The sequence below is a fragment of the Podarcis raffonei genome, chromosome 1 (genome assembly GCF_027172205.1).
Source record: "Podarcis raffonei isolate rPodRaf1 chromosome 1, rPodRaf1.pri, whole genome shotgun sequence".
Classification (NCBI taxonomy): domain Eukaryota; kingdom Metazoa; phylum Chordata; class Lepidosauria; order Squamata; family Lacertidae; genus Podarcis; species Podarcis raffonei.
The window spans coordinates 22,715,987-22,730,014 of NC_070602.1; the positions used below are offsets into that span (position 1 = coordinate 22,715,987).

Consider the following 14,028-nt stretch of genomic DNA (forward strand, 5'->3'; position numbering starts at 1 on the left):
AGGTCTCCTGAGGAAAAGACCAGTATCAGTTTTTAAATGTCCATATATTTTAGAATGTAAAGTTTGTAAATGAGGAAGATGCAAATTCTAGTGAACATCCGATTTGCAATGCAATCTTATGCAAGTGTACTCACATGTAAGTCAACAGTGTTCGGTAGGGGCTTGTGCATAGATAAGTATTTAGTTTAATTCTCAAATTTATTACTGTACATCCACATTTATATCCTTTCAAGTCCCCTGGCACAGTGCTGCGCCTTTAACATTAAAAGAAGATAGATCTTTAAAATGCAATAACCTCTCTTTATTTTTATTTTTGGAAGGGGAAAGCAGGAGAGCTGAACCAGCTGTTAAATGAAGCAAAATCGATGCAGGAGAAGGCTGTTGCTTTTCAGCAAGAGAGAGATAAAGTCATGTTAGCACTGAAGCAGAAACAAATGGAGACTAGTGCCCTACAGAATGAGGTATGCAAGAGTTACCAGCCTTTGGGGGCTTGTGGGCATATTTGCAAACTGAACAAACTCTCAGGGATGTCACACCCACCCCTAATCCAAGTACACACAGCAGCCTGGTCTGTAGGTTGCAATATAATGCTCCTTGCAGGCTTATTTGAGGGTGGGGAGGCAGGGGACTCTGGGCACCAGGGAAAGTTTCTGTAGAAACATGTGGCACCATCGAAGGATGAAAATTGAGTGAATGAAAGAGTGGGTAGCTGAGGGTGAATAAGAAAAGCTGAAGCAATGTGCCCTCAATTAATTATACAGATACAGCATTTACGTGATAAGGAGCAGCGTCTGAATCAAGAATTGGAGAGATTGCGCAATCACCTTTTAGAAAGGGAAGACACTTCCACACGGGAAGCTTTAGCAGCTGAGGATCGGGAATCTAAGCTTAAAAAGAAAGTCCAGGTTTTGGAAGAAAAGCTGCAGTTTTCATCAACTGCAGTGGAGAATGCCAGGTAATAACTTTGCTTCCTTTAGCCTTATCGGTACCCAGAATCCTAGTCAGCAGCTAGTTTTGTTGAAATGTTTTGTCCAGACATCCTATTGAGATGGGCGATGATGTGAGAACATCCTTGTATGGTTTTGTCCAGAAGTCCTGATGGCGCTTGTGTCTCTTTCTTTGCTCTCTTTCAGAAAGTAATTGAAGTGTCAGTGTACTACAGCCGTCATGCTCAGACTTTTAACTGCAACACAGGGCCCGCTCGTACATTTTTATCATTCTTACTGTTCCCTCCTGCCTGCCTGCCTGCCTGCCTTCCCTCCTTCTCTAAAGGCAAAAGGGAATGCTAGTGGTTTCACTTGTTTAACCTGCCCAGAATAAGTTATAATTAGGTTAATGCCTGAAAGGGTGGTGGTGTGGTTTGCAAGGGAATTTGAACCAGGGTTGGGTGAAAGTCCTGAAATTTTCAGATCAGGGGTAGTCCTACCACCCACTAATGCATCTTTCTTTATGGTAAAATTTCCTTACCGCCCACCAGTGCTCGATGGAAGGAGGATTCAGCTTGTGCCCTAGAACCCCCTACCACCCACCTAGATTCCTAAAACGCCCACTAGTGGGCGGTAAGGACCAGGTTGACAACCCCTGAACTAGATAGTGCATCAATAATAGGATAATTCATACCTTAACGCATGGTAGAGAGAGGTGTTTTATTCTTTAGGATGGGAGCTGAAGGGCCTTGTTTGATCTATACATGCGGTAAAGCACAAGAAAGGCTTTAAGTGCTGGAGGCTTTCAGATTAGACAGAGAACATGAAAGAGGTTTTATAAAATGGTGTCAAGAAAATACAGAGCAAAAGGGGATTTTCCTTCATAACACTGGAACTTGCGGCCTGACAATGAAAGTGATTGGCTGATGGATCAGGCTGGATCAAAGAAAGCAACAGATCTCATTTATGGAATACAGTGGTACCTCGGGTTAAGAACTTAATTCGTTCCGGAGGTCCATTCTTAACTTGAAACTGTTCTTAACCTGAAGCACCACTTTAGCTAATGGGGCCTCTCACTGCTGCCGCGCCGCCGGAGCACAATTTCTTTTCTCATCCTGAAGCAAAGTTCTTAACCTGAAGCACTATTTCTGGGTTAGCGGAGTCTGTAACCTGAAGCATATGTAACCCGAGGTACCACTGTACTTGCCGATGGTCACTGGCTAGATGATTTGAAAAAGAGCTAAGTGGAACCTCCATCTTAAGAGGTGAATCGCGTCTGACTGCCGGTTGTTGAGGAGCGTTGTCCCCATACCTGGCAGTTCTCAGCTGGCCACTGAAAGAGGCAGGGTGCTAGCCTTTAATGTCCCTCTTGGTTTGATGCAGCTGAGCTGTTACAGACTTCTCAACTTGCTCGTTCAAATGGCAGAAACATACAAGTGGGGAAGCACTTGCTTTCTCACTGGCCCTTTAAAATTTTTGTACCTTTATTTGTATTTTCCATAAAGTTTACAATCAAAACAATCCAAGAAAAGAAAAAAACATCTAACTGACAATACACTTTTTTCTTTAGAGGCCAGCTTAGTATCTCGTATAATTTATTTAATAAAAGGTAAAGGGACCCCTGACCATTAGGTCCAGTCATGGCCAACTCTGGGGTTGCGGCGCTCATCTTGCTTTATTGGCTGAGGGAGCCGGCGTACAGCTTCCGGGTCATGTGGCCAGCATGACTAAGCCGCTTCTGACGAACCAGAGCAGCGCACGGAAACGCCGTTTACCTTACCACCAGGGCGGTACCTATTTATCTACTTGCACTTTGACGTGCTTTTGAACTGCTAGGTTGGCAGGAGCAGGGACCGAGCAACGGGAGCTCACTCCGTCGCAGGGATTCAAACTGCCAACCTTCTGATCGGCAAGTCCTAGGCTCTGTGGTTTAACCCACAGTGCCACCCGCGTCCCATCATTTATTTAATATCTGCCTATAAAAACTGGCATTTCTGTTGAGTGTGTCACTTTAATCCCTCTTTTCCCCTGGGTTATATTAAGTCTGAAGAGAATGAAATACCTATATATAACTAGAATTGCTTCCAGAAGAGAGTAGTTTCAACAAAATTTGATTAACTTTTTAAAACCTTTTTTGAGAGAAAGAAGAAAAGTGTAAACTCTTCTTCCTGCAAAGAATATCTGCAGGAACTGATTTCATGTTTACATTTTGAAGCCGAGGTGACAGCTGCCAAATATCCAGACCCCTGAAAGATCCAGGGGCAGCAGAAGTTAAGGTTTTTTGGTGTGTGTTTTTAAAATAACCTAGTTGATTTTACATATTTTACTTCAAGCCACCAGGCTAGCATGCAGGTGGAATCCTTGCAAGAACAGCTGAACTTTGTTACCAGGCAGAGAGATGAAACTGTCATGCAGCTAACAATTTCCCAGGACCAAGTGAAACAGTATGCTGTGTCCCTGGCCAACCTGCAGATGGTGCTAGAGCAGTTTCAGCAGGGTAAGTTAACTCCTCCAGAAATAAGAGTGCATTCATACTAGCTTATTTAAAAAATATACTTAATAGTATTTTGGTGATAAAACTGAGATATTCTCCCAGATATCTGCTCTTCATAATTAGGTTTCTGTTTTTTAAAACACACACACACACACACACACACACACACACACATATATATATATATACACACACACAAAAGTAAAAGTGTACATATTTTATTTTTAGAAGAGAAAGCTATGTATTCAGCTGAGCTACAGAAACACCAAAGGCAGTCTGAAGAATGGAAGAAAAAAGTAGAGCAACTAGAAGATAAAGTAGTTTCGTTGCAGGTAATGTTGAAATGGTTCTATAATGCAGCCTCATTTCTTTTAACTGGCATTGCAAACAACCACAGCAGCAGCGGACAGATGGGAAAGGGTGGAAGGCAGCAGAAATAAGATACTAGATTATTGCTATAGAAAGGTATGAGGAAATATTGGGGGAAAGGATTTGAGAGAGGAATAGAATCTGCCTGATCATGTCGTTAAATATTTCCTGCAAGCCAAGACCAACCAAAATTCTTCCCATAGGTGAGGAACATGATTTTTGGAAAGGTGTATGCCTTGAGAGTTTGCAAATAGGTGGTAGACCTGCAGTAAATCAAACTTCAGTCACAATTTTATATAAATCAAGGGTCAGCCCTGCCATGCAGTGAGGTGAAGTGAACTATTTAAGATCATCCCAGCAGGTGTAGAATACAAAACCCAGAGTCCTTAGTAAGATGCCAGAAATTACGTTCCGCTCTATTAATCACATATGGTAAGAATTCACCCATTTTGGTGGCATCACTCAAGGAATATAATGCTTAAAGGAAACTTTAAAAAGTTTGACCTAAGTTATACTGGTATGTATGTGTTTAATCCATTTGGCTAGCCTGATTTTAAACTCTGTCGTGCTGTATTGATAGCATAGTTATCGCAGTATATGGTTGCTATGGATGATCTACCTCATCTTACAGGAAAACCTGGAGGAAGCAAACGCAGCATTAGAATCTGCATCAAGGCTAGCAGAGCAGCTGGATCTTAAAGAGGATCAAATTGAGGACCTTAAAAAACAAGGTAACAGATCTTGGTAGCAATGCACCAAAACCGGAAGATATCTGTGTTGGCCTATAAGAAAAAATTATAAAATCCATTTTGGTAGTAGTGCCTTTTACTAAGCTGACAAAAATGACACAAAACAGTGTGCAAGCTTTCGAGACCTCCAAAAATCTTCATCAGACTAGATTGTAAACAGGAGGCCTTGGTGAAAAGTGAAGCCTGCATAACACCAACAGAGCCTCATTTGAATGTCTGCTTCCTTCTCTCACATTCCATTAACACTGCAGCTCCACCGGTGCATTGGACTGTGCTGCATGCAATGGAGCTTCTTCATCTTTTGTCCCCTTCAAAGTCCCTTGCACCCTCAAAATCAGCTCTAGAGGGTTAGGGGACCCTCTGGAGCAGATTCGGGATGGGAGGAAAGGAAATGTCTATCTTGTTGTACCAGTGGAACCCCACTGGTGCAGGATTGGATGCAGCCCTTAGACTTTTGCCAAATGCAGACAAGTGGTTTCACCCCCCCCCCCACCAGTTTTAATTCTGCATCTCTGGAGATACTAAAGCCAGCTGCTTACCGGGTCTCTCTCCGTCATAAGGTAGAACACACAGGTTCCTGGGCAAGTGGGAGAAAGAACAAATACAAGCTAGGCAAAAGTAGATCAATTTTTGGTGGTGTACTAGATGGTGGGGGGCTGGGGGACAACAGAAGCCAGATTGAGTAGGTTTACCCAGCAGTTGGAGTTCCAAATGCAGCTCTATATCATATAGATATACATAATAATAAAAAAATCCTTCCAGTAGCACCTTAGAGACCAACTATGTTTGTTATTGGTATGAGCTTTCGTGTGCATGCACACACAAAACAAACAAAAACAAAACAAAAACAAAAATTTTATTTTGTTTCGACTACGGCAGACCAACACGGCTACCTACCTGTAACTATATACATATACATACACATATACATATAAATATACATATACGTATGTGGCCATTTTTGTATGCACCCGAACATAAATGTTACTCTGAACTACTCAACAGAAAAGTTTGCCAGAAATTCAATGATATTGCAAGGGTGAACTTTTAGCTAGTTGGTGATTCAATCTAGGAAAACACCAGTGGAGTTCCAGTCTTCCACTTCAGCCTCCTGTGCCCCCTAGACACCTGCTTTTGCAGGCCAAGGGTGCCTCTGAAATGACATGGGATTGAGACCCCAGGAGTTGGAATGGTAGGCAGCATGGAGAACACTGCACAAAGGCAGTGCCTTTCCGCCTTTCCAATCACACAAGGCTTTGGATCTCTATTATCCTATATTCCTCATGTTAAGAGATTTCAAAGTTCCCACTTTTAAGTCAGTCATTTAACTAAATTGCAGGTGGTTCAACTAATACCTGCCTGGAAGGTGGAAGGTTCCCCAATGGGACCAACATTCCCAGACAGAGAAAAGTGCCCTTGTCAGAAGGAGCATACTGGAGCAATGTGTAATTGTAGAGAAGGGATGGTGAACTGCTGCCTTGGGGTATTCACATGATGTGTTGTGTGTGTGAACAGAGACTGACAACCTGCCATGACGTCAACTGATCTGCGGTCTCTGGTTTGGCTCTCGTTTTTCCAGTTTCCCTGGATGGGCGGGGTATAAATAATAAATTATTATTATGTATTTCCTTAGCTATATTCACTTGAACATGTGCAGTCCCTGATAACAACAGTGGACTATATTCCAGAGATGTCATACTTGTCTTGGCTAAACGGCAGTGGAATTGAACGAACTATGAGCAGAATCGAAATAGGAGATATATGGGGATAATAGTAAATGGCCTACCTTACAGAGTTGCAAAGATTACTGAGCTAATATGCACAAAAATGTTTTCAGCATCTTAAAGCCTAGTGTAGAAGCCATTTCATGGATCACTGCCTTGGCCAAAGAAGGGCAGCGCCAAAGAATGCTCCAACTACCACACAATTGCACTCATTTCACACACTAGCAAGGTTATGCTCAAAATTCTACAAGGCAGGCTTAAGCAGTATGTGGACCGAGAACTCCCAGAAGTGCAAGCTGGATTTCGAAGGGGCAGAGGAACCAGAGACCAAATTGCAAATATGCGCTGGATTATGGAGAAAGCTAGAGAGTTCCAGAAAAACATCTACTTCTGCTTCATTGATTATGCAAAAGCCTTTGACTGTGTCGACCACAGCAAACTATGGCAAGTTCTTAAAGAAATGGGAGTGCCTGATCACCTCATCTGTCTCCTGAGAAATCTCTATGTGGTACAAGAAGCTACAGTTAAAACTGGATATGGAACAACTGATTGGTTCAAAATTGGAAAAGGAGTACGACAAGGCTGTATATTGTCTCCCTGTTTATTTAACGTTTATGCAGAATTCATCATGCGAAAGGCTGGGCTGGATGAATCCCAAGCCAGAATTAAGATTGCCGGAAGAAATATCAAAAACCTCACATATGCAGATGACACAACCTTGATGGCAGAAAGTGAGGAGGAATTAAAGAATCTTTTAATGAGGGTGAAAGGAGAGAGCGCAAAATATGGTCTGAAGCTCAACATCAAAAGAACTAAGATCATGGCCCCTGGTCCCATCACCTCCTGGCAAATAGAAGGGAAAGAAATAGAAGCAGTGAGAGATTTTACTTTCTTGGGCTCCATGATCACTGCAGATGGTGACAGCAGCCACGAAATTAAAAGACGCCTGCTTCTTGGGAGAAAAGCAATGACAAACCTAGACAGCATCTTAAAAAGTAGAGACATCACCTTGCCGACAAAGGTCTGTATAGTTAAAGCTATGGTTTTCCCAGTAGTGATGTATGGAAGTGAGAACTGGACCATAAAGAAGGCTGATCGTCGAAGAATCAGATGCTTTTGAATTGTGGTCCTGGAGGAGACTCTTGAGAGTCTCATGGACTGCAAGAAGATCAAATGTATCCATTCTGAAGGAAATCAGCCCTGAGTGCTCACTGGAAGGACAGATCCTGAAGCTGAGGCTCCAATACTTTGGCCACCTCATGAGAAGAGAAGACTCCCTGGAAAAGACCCTGATGTTGGGAAAGATTGGGGGCACAAGGAGAAGGGGACGACAGAGGATGAGATGGTTGGACAGTGTTCTCGAAGCTACCAGCATGAGTTTGACCAAACTGCAGGAGGCAGTGGAAGACAGGAGTGCCTGGCGTGCTCTAGTCCATGGGATCACAAAGATTCGGACACAACTAAACAACAACAACAGAAGCCATTTTGGCATATAAGCTATATATGTGTGTTTTGTTGTTGTTTCGTTGTTTAGTCGTGTGTATGTGTGTGCTATGTTACTAAGTAGTGTGGAGCCACAGTGAAGTTAAATGCTGTTTTTCCCCGGAGAGGGCTCATGAATTCACTTTTCTAAAAACAATTAGAGTCTCTGATTTGCTTACAAATTCACTCACGTGCCAACAATAATGCAAATTGTAAAATTAAGGTGCCCTCCTTCCCTGCTGTGCCTTGTACGCATAAATCCAATCTACAGAATCTCATGTTGGGTTTGCTTACAATGTAAGCTTCCTTGGCCGGGAGGGGGGAGGGGGCGGTAAGAACGCCAAAGTTTTGATTAAATGTTTTTGTAATGTATTTTCTTTAACACTCAACTTGGCCAGACAGTAGAAGGATTTGCCAGGAGAAACCTTTTTTCTTTCTTTTTTAACAAAGAAAGCGGTAATTGTTTTTGCCTTGTGACAGAATTTGAAATGAAATATAAGCCAGTTTAAGATTAATGGTTTCTTGATAGGACAGGCCAATGGTATTAATAGGGACTTCTTTTTTAGCAAAACATAATTAAGGCTCTTTTTGTGGGAAAATTATTTATAACTTAGTCGTGCCTTAATAGACCCTTCTCATAATAGGTGCTGGAGAATATAATCAGCCAATCCAAACATACTGCCAAACCCTATGGATCCTTCATCATGCAAATCTATAGTTGTGTCTCCCTTCTGGCCTTTGATGCTTTCATGTTATGGGGAGTTACTTTTTTATTTTAATGTGATGCTCCATTAACCATTGGATTTGCAAAAATAGTCCTTGCAGTTCTGTCAGGTCCCTGTGGCCTGCTCTTTTGAATGTCTCTGAGTAACAAGGCACGACCTAAGGGTAGTAGCACTTGTGCACATTTCTGGAGACTGGTTCACACAAGGTAGTCCCCATGCAAATCACATCAGTCCTGTGAGCAAGGCTGTGCAAAAATGCTGCTGCAGTATCTGTTAAGCTGGGTGAGAGTGTTAAGCAATTGATCTTTGTTTCAGTTTTTAGCCTACCTTATTCTTGATGGTTCAGGGCTGATGACCTTTACAGATGCTCCAAATTTTGTATTTTTAATCAGTGTTGAGATGGTTGAGATGCTGAATTTGGAATGTCTTCAGGAGAGAATATCCTCCAGGTCACACCAGTCTTCTCTTTGCTGCATTGTCTGGTTGTTTTCTTTGTTCTTTGTTGTGGGGGGGGGCTGGGAGAAAAATGTAACTGTAATTTTTAAAGACTTTTTAAAATCATGCTTCCCAGTTAGGCAAGGAATCTCAAAAGATATAAAAGCTCTTAGAGGATTCCCCTTATGTTTGAAGTTTTTTTTTTAACAGACTAAAAGACTTCACCTTCCTCATCTATTGAGGGTATAAAGAAATTTGGCCATGGCAAATCAGCAGCCACATTGCAATAAAACTATTATATTTACCCCTTGATTATATAAACATTGCCCTAAATTCCAGCTGTGTGACTGCAGTCTGGATTTTTATAGCTGAAGTAGAATAATGTCACGTAAAGCACACACTGCATCCTGCAACCAAATATCAAAGTGCTATATGTTTATTCCCCCTTTTTACCTTTTGAAATGCCCTGTTGGAATTGGCAGACACAACTTCTTGCTGTAATCAGATAGTGAACTAAACTGGCTGGCTGGTCAAATATTCAGTGAAATGACTTTGTCGGTAGCAGCTTTTTTTATACCATTATGATGTCATTTGTTAACAAGGGCAGGAATGAAGATTACCAGTGCCCTAGCCCTGCAGCAACTGGGGGCAAATACTGGCAAAACAGTTCCTATGATCCATTTGCTGTATACCAGCAGGCATCTTCCAACAGGAACCCAAAGAGTCTCCCAGGATAAAAGTTGCTGCCTAGTACTACACATCACTCCATCTTACTGCAAGGATCTGCAAGGAATAGATTGAGTAGCTTTTGAAAGAACTGAAAGTGTCATTGAAAGTGTCATTTGAATTAAAATACACCAAGTCCTTCTCCAAGCACGTCATTAAATTATGGAGAGTTGGGGGAAGCCAAAACACTTTTTTTGTGCTGATAAACTCAAAAGTTTTAAACATACAACACGATTATCTGCCTGAGCAATGAACCAAATCTTTTGATCAGTCCAATATCCAGGTGCTGTTCTATACCCATATAGTAGGAGGAGACTACTGTTCATTTAAGTTTAGAATTCAAAAGCCACAAGAAGAGTGTCACCTTCGAGGCTGAATAACTATGTGTATAATAACTAGTTCCCAGCATCTCCTATCTTTATCATTCTTTTGTCAGCACCTTGCATTAGCCTACTGTGAATGAGAAATCGGACACTGGGAAGGGTTATGCAGATAAGCAATGAGGATTCTCAGTGGTGCTACTGCGTTCTGTAAGAAAGTAAAAGGTCTTCAGTCTAAAGGGAGGCAAAGAATCTGAGATTACCCAGTGGCATACTTGAGCGTATGCCATGACCTTATACCAGATAAGTAAATGTTTCGTTCTTTGTAAATTTGTTCCTTCCACTGCATTGGGCAGGGGCAAAACTATCCCAATGATGATGGAAGAAGACAGCACAGCAATAGGGGAAGGGGAAATTCTCTTCCTAATCTGCCTGTCAGCAGCTGCCATCTGTCAGAAGAGAAGAGCATTACGTATTTATTTGGACGCTTCTGTCCTTCTTAGCACTCTTGGTCAGTTTGAGTTGAACAGGAGCTAGAACTAGGATTGACTATGCTTGTAGCAGTGGCTTCAGATGGATGAGAGGGCTGGGGATAGAAGAATTCTGCATCTCTTACTTTCTAGCATTCTTTCTTTTTTTAATGGCTGTCAATGTAGTAGGTAGAAGAAGTTGCAGGTTGAGACCATCTTTACCATTTGTTTTTTTTTAAAGATATTTATTGAAATTTTCAACTTTAATACATTAAAAAAGAATCAAAAAAGAAAAAACAAAAAGGTTTAAAAACACATAACGTTCACAATCCTTATTTTTCTATAACATATTTCCCTGACTTCCCTACACCTCCCCTTCTTATATTCCAATTCAAAATGTTAGTTCAGTAAGTTCTTATCCCTAATTTTAACCTTTTTCTATTTAGTTCATTTTAAAAAACCAATTTTGCCTTATCCAAACTTAAACATCAATACTTATGCATCAATACTCATTCTTAAAACATTTTTCTAACGTCGACCCAAATTCCCTTCCACGAATTCCCCAATTTTCATACAAATAACAAAGTAAAGTAAAAACAAAACAGATTGTAATTATGCACCCTTTGGATTCCCAAACTCCACCCCCCCTTTCCCGGTTTCAATCCCCAACAAATGTCCATCAGTCTTAGTCTACTATCAGCCTGGAGATCTCACGTCCGAGGCTCTTAATTCTCTCTCAATTCCTCTCTGCCGGTTTTTTTGATAGTCCTTAATATTAAACACCAGATCTCGGAGAAGCTCTGGCCCAACGGGATCCATGTTTCTTCCAGCCAGACCTCCATACTTAAAAGTAGAGCCCGAATCATGTTTCTTACTCCTTTCAAGTCCAAATGTCCCCAAAGCTCCAACTTCCACCTTAAGCAAATTTGTAATCCTTGGGTCTTCAGATCTTCAGATTTTCGACATCAATTTCTTTTCCTTTGTAGCCATCATGTCAGGCCTCTGGCTCTCCTTTGTCATCTGCAAAATTACAGCTCCTCCTTCCTTTTCCTCAGGAACAACATATATCTCCTTCTCCACACTCTCAAAACTCTCAAGTTTCTCTTTTTGTCCAGCTGCATGGGCTTCCTGAGTCAAATCCTTATCAAATTCAGTGATGTTATTTACTGTTAAGTTCAGAGTTGCAACATTTGTAGCCAAAACATCAATTTGGCCTTGTAGCTTTCCCAAGAGAACAAAAACTCTGTCCAACCCAGCCTGAATTTTCCCTCCTCTAGCCATTCTTGTAATGTCCCAAATCCCCCTCTAGAGGGATTTTGGTAACTTAGTATTCTTTCCAGTTCAAATCCAAAAATCAAGTTAGTTTGTAACAGTTCTTCCTTGTTTTCAACAAATTGTAACCAAATTGTAACAAATATAGCCAGCAGAAGCAACAAAAACAAAGTTCTCTTTTCCCGTCTTGACAGCTAATTTGACAGCTGTCAAACTCTTCAATACCTCATCAGCAGGCTCTCTCGCGGAGCACTCCCGGGTCCGGGGGGTGGCACTTCAGCTCCCAAAATTAGCTCTTTATCTTCCAGTAAGATTTCTTATATTGCCAAATCGTGAAATTAATGTCTTTTACCAAGTAAAAAAGAAAGGGTTCTCTCGACCTTAGTTAGCAGGTCCTTGCTTTAGATTATTTACAAGACGGGGAGACGGATTTCCTGTTTGCGCCTTCCCCGATCGTGCCTAATTCAAAAGAAAAATTTTTCTTTCCAATTTCCATACTACTCACGGGTTGTTGCTTTAAAGTCCAATTGCTCACAAGAAGAAGTCAGCGCTCTCCGACCATGGCAATGCGGCTTCACTCCGCAGGAGAAGCAGTCGACTCTCAGCACCGCGCCGCTCACCCTGTCCCCCGTTCTGAAGCCTTTAAAAAGGCTCCTTCACAGGTCGGGGGGGCGCAAATGGTGCCCGCCGAGTCACCAGGTTCACAGGCTTCACCGCCTGTGATTTTTGATGGTCCCCGCGTCGCCGCAGCGGTCAAGACCCAATCCTGCGGAGCCGATTCCCTCTGGAGCTCGGAGGGAATCCGCCATTAGCCGATGGCGCTAACCCGGAAGTCTGAGACCATCTTTACCATTTGTGGAATGGAGGGGGGGGTAAGCATTGGGGAGGGTTGAAGAAATTTTTCCTGGGTAGCTAGCTTAGCAGTAATAGTCAACATTTTGGGAATTATGCCACAAGGAGAGTCATACAGACAAGAGAGAATGTCTGCAGAAGGAAGGATGGAGAACAAAGCAGATCGGGATCTCTTGATAGATCTCTGAGTGATTTGATGGATTAGCAAGGATTTCTGACTCTCAGTTGTTTAGCAGTTGGGAACAGCAGACACATTTCCCTCTTTAAATAACAATGCTGAAATGAAGAAAACGAGGGGTAACCAGGAGCAGACTTTTATGTGAAAGGAAGGACTATGAGCTCAGTTCAGTCTGGGTACCAAAAACAAATTCCTATGCTCAGAATGTTCTTGTGGGCACTGTTCTAACTCTGTGTCTCTTGTACCTGGCTTTGCCTGCTAGATCTTGAGTTTCTGTTAAAAAAGAGAGGGGATATTTTACAGGCCTAAAGTCTGCCTACCCCTGCTCTAATGCACACTAATAGTATGAAATCAGGGTGGTGGTGCGTATTGAGTTGGGCTGGGGATGGGATTGGAGCTCTCCTTCCCTCCCCCCAACCATCAGACATGACGAATGCTAGTATAAAAAAAAAGGAGACTGAATTCAAAAGATCTTATTTATACAAGAAAACATATAATGTCCTGTTGAACAGTGGCCAGATACATTCCCAGACACAGATTTGTTGGCCCAAGCTGCTGAAGGCTTTTTAAATGGATTGTTTTGGCAGGACAAATTATATTAATGGAAAAACATAAGAAAGACCAGATGCAGGTTTTTGAATTTCCATAAATGGTTAACAGATTACAGGAGAACACTGTAAATATCTCGTCTACAGAAGCCCACGCTGAAAGTTGGCTCTATTCTGTCCTGCATCATATTATATTCAGAAACAGATATTATGGCAAAATTAGCCAGTAGTGAAGAAAAGGTGCTTGGATTTCACAGCTAAGGCGGGGATTCAGCCTAGCAATTAATTGTAGATGTATAATATCAAACTGAATACTGTATTATATCATTTATAAAAGCAATAATTTATCAAGACATCTTTATCTTTCTTTCTTTTCTTTTTTTTTTTTTTTGTTTGTTTCATTTATATTCATCCTTACTTCCAAACAGCTTGAGGTACTGGGCATGATTCTCCTGCCTTCTTTTATCATCGCAGCATCCCTGTGATGTAGGTTGGGCTGAAAGAGAGTAGGTGGTCCCAGGTCATTCAGTGAGATCTTAATAGCCAAATAGAGATTTATACTTGAATCTCCTCAGTCCTAGTCTGATACACTAGTCTGGTTTTACTTTTGTAGTTTTATTTATATCAAAGAAAAGACGGGGTGATTTCAATCTGACTATCCTAACATTAGCTAAAATTGGCCTTGCCTATTTTTTTATTCTTTAATTGCACATCCGGTGGGTAGTATCCAAGTAACTCATTCCATCAGCATGAGAATT

At 41.6% G+C, this 14,028-nt stretch overlaps 1 protein-coding gene across 2 annotated transcripts in view; it reads left to right on the top strand.

Moving 5' to 3' along the window:
• The window catches only part of TRIP11 (thyroid hormone receptor interactor 11), a 37,770-nt gene that overhangs the window by 15,916 nt on the left and 7,826 nt on the right, over window positions 1-14,028 (top strand). The window contains exons 11-15 of one of the 2 annotated variants that reach the window (XM_053376653.1): window positions 321-461; window positions 762-955; window positions 3,260-3,423; window positions 3,649-3,752; window positions 4,421-4,520. In XM_053376653.1, coding sequence (XP_053232628.1) covers window positions 321-461; window positions 762-955; window positions 3,260-3,423; window positions 3,649-3,752; window positions 4,421-4,520 — 703 coding nt within the window. The remainder of the gene's footprint in view (window positions 1-320; window positions 462-761; window positions 956-3,259; window positions 3,424-3,648; window positions 3,753-4,420; window positions 4,521-14,028) is intronic. The other variant, XM_053376662.1, reaches the window with a different exon arrangement.